We start from the raw sequence: 9,970 nt of genomic DNA, 5'->3' as shown, positions 1-9,970 counted from the left end.
GAACGTCTGAGAAACAAACTTTGGGCTGTTCCAGCTAAACACACAGCGGAATGAGACCAGAAAGAACGGAGTATCTGAAGACTTCTTCCTTTGATGTTGCTGAGAAAGATGTGATCCCAGCCGAGCGCCTAATCAAAGTTTCGTTAATTTGCTGGAGAGGGCAAGGGTGTGTGCGGGAGGTTGGGGGGTTACAATGTGACAGACAGCGATATCTGGCTTAGTGTAGGTGTGTCCGAGGAATGTCACAGGGGTTGTTACCCCACACACTGAATCTGTGTCGCCACACACACTCTTTGTTGGCCGAGCAGCATAAGCAACTGTTGTATGTAATACTTGTAAAAGGGGTGTTTGTGTGCATATGTATTCAAATGCTGGTGTGTGTGTCTGTGTGTGTGTTTTTGGTGTGGCGGTAGCATCTTAAAAGGTATAGTGTGTGGAAAAAAAAAAGAGGGAGGGAGGAAATTCATTTGTGGCCAGAGAACACAGAAGACAAATTGAGGAAGTGTTGTGCTAATGTGTAGGGGTCAGCAGCAAACACACGCAGGTTTCTGACTGACTGCCACTTGGGTGGCCTGCTTGCTCTCTCTGTGTGTGTGTGTCTGTCTCTTACTCACCCACAATCAGCCCTCAAGCCACGAAGCCACCCATCGTCTCAGACACCCCCACCACCACCCAGAGCACAGACTCCACCCCACCTCTCTGTGCATCTGTTTGTCCGTGCACCACACATTTGCCTCCACTGTCCATCTGACCCACCCATCTTGTACTCCTCTTTATTTCACACTTCTCCATTAAAACTTGAGTTCATGATGACTGACCCATCACTGAGCCACTCTGAATCTGATCTATTTGTTCTAATTTTTTTAAAAAAAACGAACAAACTCCCAACAAACTTAGAGTACTTTCCTTTCTGCTTCTAACACAGTGATTCTTAGGACTCGTCTTAACTCACAAGTTAAAATTTAGAAAAGTGAACTACTTCTTTACCAAATCTATCAGCTTTACTCTGGATGATCCAGACTTTACTTTGGATAGTTTTCCCCACAGCATCTTCAGTAGACAGTATCGCTCCAACAAAAGCAAATCAGTCATTTACAGACTATCAAGAGTCTCTGGAACACTAATTTCTGGAAAAGTATTATATATATTTTTTCATGACTTTGTGTAACACAAAGATGATTGATTTATTTCAGTTTTATTCAGGCGGTGGCCAGGGTGTGGCGTTATAAAAGTTCACAGTCCCTGGAGGGTAAATGAGACCCCACTTTTTCAGATTTACATGAACTTCCCCTTTTAAACTACAAATCTGCTAACCAGCTGTCTTTTATTATACAAATCAGATAGCATCAGTCTAACATGCCCAGAGGTGTCATATAATGCATTTATCTTGACAAAAAGCATTAAATGTTGACAACCATTTGAATCTTCCCCAACCAACACTGAGCCACTTCCCAGACTCTTAACAAAAGGAAAATAAAAAACCTCTGATGAGAACCAGTCTGCTGAACTCCAGACCTCTGTCAACTTTTGTCTTTAAAATTCAAGCACACCATCACAAAACAATACACACTTCACACTCAACAACCAGGTGTAAACACTCACCACAGAGTCACGCGGAAAAAATTAAAAGTTTGTCTAAATTTCACAACCGTTAAGACAAATCTTGTGGACAACCAATACCGGTAATCATCTATGAAATGGTTCTGTATCACAGATGACTGGTTTTATGATAAAACACACGATCAGGTCTTCATAGCTTGCAAACCTTTGGATGCACGTGCGCACATGTGCATTTGCAGTCGTTCACAGGGTTATTAGTTGCTGTAACAGAAGATTAATAATGGTCACACACACGCACAAGCAAACAAATCTACTGTATGCGCTGGAAGACGGGTTCAGCCATGGTGGTGCTTTACTGAGGGGGCTCCGAGGTATTTGCGTAAATATACAAACCTTTACCCAAACACACCCGGCCGCCAGATCTCATCATGTGGTCGAGGAGAGAGGTCAGAGTGGAAATTTACCAAAAGCGTAAACACGGCCAAGACAAAGAACACAGATAAAGTGAATCTTAACTGTTGTTTTTATATTTTTAAGCTAGTAAATGCAGTCTTTCAACACCACATTTAGTCACCCTCGATATGAGGAAAAGTTCCAAAGTAAGAGCCCTTTGCAGAAACCACTGGCTTGTCGTGACTGCTGTGATTGCAATACTTCATCAAAAATGAGACAATTTCACATTGAGAATGAAAGGTAGATTTAACGTTTAAATAAGCATAAAAATGATTAGTAAAACTTTTAGCAAAAGTTTCACACAGAAATTGGAATAAAGATAAAATGAGGCAGAAAAAGCAAGAAGCTGCAAAGTAATTTAGTCTGTGTACTTTCAGTAAATACAGTGAGAAGACATTTCTGTGGTGCATCCTCAACAGCCACATAAGTGTCTGAAAAAGCTCGTTTTTTCAGCCTGACGCACACACTTATAAATAAAGTGTAACTCTTATTTGTATCACACCCCCCAGATTAAATCTGAACTCATGATAGTGTCATTTTACATTTACATGCATATTCTAAACTTCTATTTAAAGATGACCGCCCGGTTTTCTACAAATCCTGAAACAAACTGCTATGGAGAGAAATTACAATCCTTCTCAAGCTAATTAGGACAAGTAAGTCGCTGCTAATTAAGCTTACAAAAAATAAAATGTCTTTCTACAAATTTAAGATCCATGATTTAGTTTTCAAAGATCAAGCTGTGAGTAGCTCCTGCTCTCTTTCCTAAACGATCAAGGTTATTTTCGACATTTTACACAAACCACCGACTGAGTTTATTAATCAGAAAAACAACCCTTTAAGGGTAAAACTTTGTGTCAACTATTACTGCTTTAAGAAACTCAAATAATGAATGAAATCTATAGTTTTGACTTTTAACTGCATGATTCATACTTTAGTCCATATCTCGCATAGTTAAACTGTTATGGCAGTAAATTGTACTTTACAAGAGTTTACATACAAAGTCAGAGAAGTAACTGTCATTTTTAGTGAGTATTTGAAACACATGACTGTATAGCTGATATAGACAAACAAGGCTATCTAAAGGACACCAGAGAGGGGAAGGGAAAAAAAACCCGGACCACGATAATCTCTCTCCTACACACACGGGAACATCACATAATCAGGCCACAAGAGACAGTCTAAATGTCTCATGCAAGGCCACAGACACAATAAGAAACGGGGGACAGTAAATCACGCGCACGCACATGTACACAAAAAAGCATCCCTGCAGACATCCCTGTCCTCATCTTCTTCCTTTGTGACTAAGGAACCCTCAAACCTGTAATTTAAGAAAAAAGTCGAGTGATGGAATGCAATAAATCTCGTGACAGCAAAAGGAGCAGTAATGGAAAGAGGAGAAGAAAGAAAAGCATCGGGTGCAAGTCGGCTTCCTCCTTTGCTGCGTTCGTGAACGCGTGTGCGTGTGAGGGCGGGGTGTCGGTGTTAACTGATACAGGATCGAGTTGGGTGGTCCGGGGCCTACACATACACCATTTTTGTGTACAAATAAACTCAACCCCCACGCCATTGTGGTCTCCCTCCCACTGCCTTTTCTCTCCCTTCTCTGGTCTTCACAGCTGCACAGTGTGCATGTGTAAACACCCGTGAACATTCGAACGTGCATGAGTGCGCGCTCCTCCCTCTGGAACAGGCTAAATTGAGTAATTGACTGCTGCTATTAAGAGACAGTAGTGATCTGATAATAACTAATGTGGTGACATGATTGCTAAGATTGACTCGGTACTGCCACAGAAAAAGTCTGTAAAATGAAAGAAAAAGAGGATTTCTTAAAAACAGTAAAAGAAATAAAATAAAATAAAATAAAAACACGGATCCACAGGTTCAAGCTGACGTGAGTTTATTTGGACACTGTGTACAAAAAAGCCAATTGAGGTCAAAGTCTAGGCTTCTGATTGGCCTATCCGCTGGGGGAATTAGGGCCGTGTTTTGCTGCACTTGGATTGGTTAATGAGGTGAAAACTAGATCTCCATGAGCTGGTCTGTTCCAACGATGATCTCGTTAGTCCGTTCAGCTGCAGAAAAGAGATATGACAAAGAGATTATATCAGTTGCAGCTCTTGTGATCTTCACAGTTGAAAAAATAAACAGGGGAAAAAACAAATTCAAAAATGTGCAATCCACAAATGTCAGCTTCAGTGATCTCTTCCTGAATATTGCCACCATGCAATATGGACTTGCACTTTATTGCCAACTGGTGCACTAAACACATTTAAAAAAAAAAATATTTCAAATGCCGAATGACTATAGATCGTTGTTGTTGGGCTTTAACAATACCCATAATGTGCTCATCGTTTGAAAACGACTGCCTGTAATGTGAACACCTTCCCTTCCGCATCACAGACACAGCAGTGCTGACATCACTGGCTACAGGCGCCAAACAAATATTAGATTTTTTGTCGTAAGAATGCAAAGATTTCTAATAATAAAATTTGTCATTTGGCAGCTAGATTTATACCTTGGACTACTCGTGCACTTCTTCGTGAGTTTTTTTAATCATTTGTTTATAAACATTATACCATGAAGATCCCGGAGCACAGTTTTAGTGCTAATGTTACTGCTGGAGGAGGTTTGAAATCTAGAGTTATTCAGTCAGCAGAGAGTTGGTGATTTCTACAATCTACGCTCCTCGGGTTGCTGTTGTTCAACTTTGCGATAATAACACTTACAGCTGATCGTGGAATATCTAGATGGGAATTCATTTTATGAATTGACTTTTTGCAGCAGTGGTGTCTTATTGAAGTACCATGTTCGAATCCAGTGAGCTTTTCAGAACAACCCACTCTTTCACAAACGCTTTCAAGGCAGACTGCATGGCTAGGTGCTTGATCTTATATACCTGTAACAACTTTACTGAAAACACCAAACCTAAAAGATTAAGAGGTGTGGCCTAACACTTTTGTCCCTTTAGTGTAACCTTCATTAACTGAAGGAGAAAAAAAATCAACTAACAAAATATTTAGTGCAATAGAAAGTCTGTTTTTTTATTTCTGCATAATATTTCTAGTAGCTAACAAACTGAATACACATCCAATAAGGAGTTAATTGGTTCTTTTCCTTTCTTAAATCATTCTCTACTCAAAGCTAGTTTAACATGAGGAAAGTCAGCCCCGACTCCCCCGTGCATGGCTCTTTCCCTCCATCCCCGAGCGTCGGTACTGATCCAAAGCAAACGGTGGCAGAGAGTTATGTTCCATCCACACAGACAGGTTTTAGTGTGAAGGAATCTGTTGCTCAGAATGAGCTTATCCTCAGCTGTGAAGAGGGGAGAACAAATGGAGCATGGGACAGCAGGAGCGGGAACAAGAGGGAGTGACTGGGAAGAAAGGGAGGAAAGGTTACTCACACTGGGCCAGATAATTTGTCACTAACTAATAGAGTTTGTAGATGTATTAGGACCATATGTAACATTACATGTTACATATTCCTACTGCTGGGCCTGTGACACACATAAAAGGAGCCAACACGTGGGGGTAAAAAAACCTGTGTTTTGGAATAATTATTACTGTGACTATTTCCTTTTCCATCCTTCTTATAGCAAAGCATTCTTATCAAAAGCTGCTGTTTGCATTCGGTCATAGATAATCTTTGCCTTTTTTTGTCTATGTTTTTTGAAGCCCACTTATTCTATGCCTACATCATAAAATGTGCTACACATACAATCAGAAAGAAAGAGAGCTTTCTTAAAGAAAACACTGAATTGTTTTGTAACTCACAGAATAAAAGCACACATTCAAAAGCATCTAAGACCAGTGCGTGATCTCGCATCGTTGGCATGTGTAAATAAAAGGCAGTGTATGTGTGACACCTGCAATAGCGAATGCATATCTGAGTGTCAGAACATCTACAGGAGAGGTATGTATCTTTAAAATATCAACACCTGATGGACGTAGACGTGTGTATTGTATGTGTGCGTGCGTGCATGCGTGCACGTGTGTGTGCGTGGCTAACTGTCAGGGTGGTCCTTAGCTGCTAACAGCTTCAGCAGCAGAGTGGGTGTGTAATGTCTTTAGCAGCCCACTGTCAGCCAGCTAATTTGGTGGTGAGAGGTAATCTTGTGCTCTCCTGCAGTAACAATGTAATGCAGGAGGGAAAGAAGGCTTATCTTTACTGCAAAGCATTACACAGAATAATCTGATCTGACCCGTTCTTCATACACAGCCAGGCTGTGTGCGAGCCACTGTTAAACTGAATCTCCAGAATTGTTGTGTTAAATCTTTTGAAGTAGGTTACGGCAGATTAATCGAACATATATTAAAAACCTGTGTGACACTCTTCTTTTTCAGTCTGTTTTTATTTCCTAGCCTGCTAATTGATTTTGAAATCCAGCACATGCATGCCAAAATATGAAGGTAAGTTTATGTGCCAAATTAGAGGAATAACAAACATTTCAGTGAACCCAGGACCTTTATGGCATGTCGCAACTTCAGTCACCGAATCAAATCTCTCTGCTGCATCTGCTACTTTTTTTTTTTTTTTTTTTTCTTAAACTGTAAAATCTTCTAAGGAAGACGACTGGCTTTGGGTTGTCTGATGAATCTGACTTCAGTTTGCTGTATACACTGGACGTGTTAAAATAAAAGGAGACAATTTATGGTGAAAGGCTGTATCTTTGCTGTTGTTTTGGCCTTATAGCACATGCAAACACAGGTCCAAGTTTCCAGTGTTTAGTATAATAATGCCAGGAACTGTCTAACAGCAAAAAGGGGGAAAAAAAAACAAAACAGCTGAAGCAAGATCAGACTTCCTGCAGCAATCGCTCACTGGATGCTCCAAAAGGCTTCAGCTGTTTCCAACAGTTTTAGACAAGTTTAGCTCAAATTCACACTGTTGTTTCTTGGAACACCCTGTTGTTCACTCAATTAGGCTGCTCAGTCTGGTAGCTGAGCTCGCCCTCTCTTTCTCTATATGTGTATGTGTGTGTGTGAATGCGAGTGTGTGTGGATGTGGCTGGAGGCTGTTGAATTCCGGGTGGTCCTGTTCTGGCCCTGCTCTCTAACCTCTCCATCAATGTGACACACACATACATACACACACGCACAGCTAGCTTTTGGGACAAGAGGATTAAGGAAATAAAAAAAAAAAAATCTCTGACAAATCAGACTTGAGAATGAAGAAACTTTCCTAGTTGGCTCAAACACTTGGCACTTATAAACAGATACCACACACATACATTAACACCTTATCCGAGTCAGCCAGGGAGAAGTACAAATAAGCGCATCAACAAAACCTGGACGTTACAGCCTGTCAGAGCTATTTTTTGTGCTGGAAAATGTTAAGAGTGCAAGATGTCTCTGCTTTTTTTGTCCATACTAGGATTTTACTGCCCATTGCTCAGGATATTTGTTTTACTGAGGCCATCATTTATCCCATAGTGTCCATTTAGTTTGGGGATTGAAAACATGCTCCTGTTTAACTGTGTCATTTAAAAGAATTAAAAGTCCAAATGTACAAACCGAAATGCGAGTACTGACAGAGGAAACAGGAGTTGACTATAGTGTGGGCACCAGAGCAGCTATTAAACTCACCTTGTGGTGAAACTGCTTTGCCAACTGGTCAAATAATAAATAAATAAAGCCATAAAAGTGCTTATAAAGCCAGAAATTATAATGTTCACAAACCCTTTACAACCAGACAAACTACCTGCCGAGGTAGACTGTTTCATATAGCTAAAATCGAACGGCAAGACGTTGGCATGCTGAGAAGAGTGAACAGGATAAAATGAAATCAGGTGATAAACACCGATAGGCCATTTCTTCATATGTGTGTATTTATCTCGGTGCCTCTTACCTTCTGGTTCGATGTGTTGTCCATTTCCCACCAAACAGTATTTGAGGTCTGCTCCTCTGCCAATAACAGCATTACTGCAGATCACGCTGCCTTGGATATTACACCTGAAAATAACACACACACACAAACTGCATGAATTTGATTTTATATCAATAAATCTGCATGTGTGCTGGCCACTATGTTCCCACAGTGATGGCTGGTGGCTCTATGCATGGAGAGCTAACAGGTATACATTATACCTGCCGTGCGGTACCTGGTGAATGGCATCTTACGACGATGCCATTCGTCAGCATGTCGGTTTTTACTGCAGTTTTAATGGTATATCAGTACAGATGTTCATAGAATCACAGATGTTGCAACAATTTGAAAATATAAGACTTTGTAAAAAAAATTCTTTGCCTCTGGTTTTGACTTCTTCTCTCCAATATCAGTGCTGATGGGAAGGTGTTTTTAGAGTGATCACACCTATTTGTTCAGAAGAAAACTGCAGCAGCTACCTACACTGTGGCGATGAGCATAAACGGACGTGGCTGCGAGATGACGTTATCGGCAGCACACGAAGCGACCAATGCGGCACGTATACTGGGACCTTAACGCTCCTTTAAACAGAGGAAAGAAAACTGACATTACATGAAGAGATGCCACAAACTTGTGGCTCTCTTTGCATCACCACTTTACCAGAGATTTCATGAAAAATACCCTTGTTCATCCAGCTAAAAATCTCATCGGGATTTAATCGCTGTTTCAAGAGTGATTTGGCCGAGAGGGAAAACCATTACAAGAGTAACAAAAGCAGTCACATTGTCCAAGAGAACTATTTCCTCAGTCTTCTAAAATTGACATAAATATTATTCCACACTATCCTCAAAATATTAAAAAAAATGCACAAATTTCCCTTCCTAAACATACAGTTCAAGAAAATCCTCTTAAAAGACTCATAAATCTTGTATTACCTGAATAAGGGATGAATCAGTAGATCATTAGTCCTAAAACATTATTTTTCAGCTCAGTTGTTTGCTCTCTGGGCCCTTGTGTAAATACGCACAGGCAGGTACACACAGCAAAGAACATTCATGCAGCACTGGGAGCTTCACAGGAAAGGCGCAGCTTTCCAGCTGGGCGCTAAGCTTCTTTACTTGCACCGTCATGGACTGAGGGCCACACCGGAGGTTACACAGACATTCGGACTGTTTTCCCCACCTCACACCTGCTCCGAAAACTCAAAACTATCCAAACTATCCAATCAAACAAACTTAATGACACAACATTAGCATCTCTATTAAGTTAAGGAAGGCGCCCACGCTGTGTGCGCATATATGTGTGTGTGTGTGTGTGTACGCTGTAGGCCCCGTTCTGGAGTCCCACCTGAGCTGGCAGTGCCAACCGACTGTGCATGCTCACATTCAGCCAAACCATCACCATAAAATTCTTGGAGAGAGACACAGACAGTCCTGTGTGTCCTGTGTCGACTAACCATGAAGGGCGTGTATCTGCGAATGTGTGTGTGGGGTAAGAAACGCGCGTGTGTTTCAGAAGCTCGGGAAGCCCAGTGGAGAACACATGTAGGTCTTGCCCAGGCAGTGACGCACACACACTTGGCCCTGTGCACCTCACACACAGACAGGTTTGTATTGGCTCATTCTATTCAGGTGGTTAGGCTTGGAGGGAGACAGAGAAAAGAGTGTGTGCGTGTGTGTGTGTGTGTTTAAGTTACTACCTAGAAGGTGGTGGTGGTGGTAGTTGGTGATGGGAGATTACAAGATTCAGAGTTTTGTAACATTAGAGAGAGAGGGCGAGAGAGAGACCACCAAAGAAGCTTCGAAGCTGAAACACCACTAATTACTAACACCAGGGCTCCTCCTTGCCATGACCCCCCCCACCATCCTCCCTCTCTATTACACTCATACACAAACACACACACACACACGCATGTCAACCCCCCACCTCCTGTGCCAACCCTCCCCTATAAAGTTGACCCCAACTATCCCCCTTCCCAAACATGCAGCGCTTTGTCAACAAGCTCTGGTCAGCACCAAACAAAGAAACCAGAAACGCGAGGGGTTTCTGCGACATGGCTGGGGTCTGCTAATCCCCTCATACTGGCTCT

At 41.6% G+C, this 9,970-nt stretch overlaps 1 protein-coding gene across 1 annotated transcript in view; it reads right to left on the bottom strand.

The window, feature by feature from the left end:
* Positions 1-3,896: 3,896 nt before the first annotated feature.
* eif2b3 (eukaryotic translation initiation factor 2B, subunit 3 gamma) overlaps positions 3,897-9,970 on the bottom strand; it is a 35,343-nt gene continuing 29,269 nt past the window's right edge. Inside the window, exons 11-12 of the mRNA XM_085389227.1 lie at positions 7,864-7,967; positions 3,897-4,088 (exon numbers count right to left, since the gene is read on the bottom strand). Coding sequence (XP_085245353.1) covers positions 4,036-4,088; positions 7,864-7,967 — 157 coding nt within the window. The 3' untranslated portion in view covers positions 3,897-4,035. The remainder of the gene's footprint in view (positions 4,089-7,863; positions 7,968-9,970) is intronic.

Source organism: Rhamphochromis longiceps, linkage group LG18 (assembly GCF_057381845.1).
Source record: "Rhamphochromis longiceps isolate RC_006_pf linkage group LG18, R_longiceps_female_GT1.1, whole genome shotgun sequence".
NCBI classification, from domain to species: Eukaryota; Metazoa; Chordata; class Actinopteri; order Cichliformes; family Cichlidae; genus Rhamphochromis; species Rhamphochromis longiceps.
Note: the sequence above shows the minus strand (reverse complement) of the source record. Positions and strands in the feature narration are given on the sequence as shown.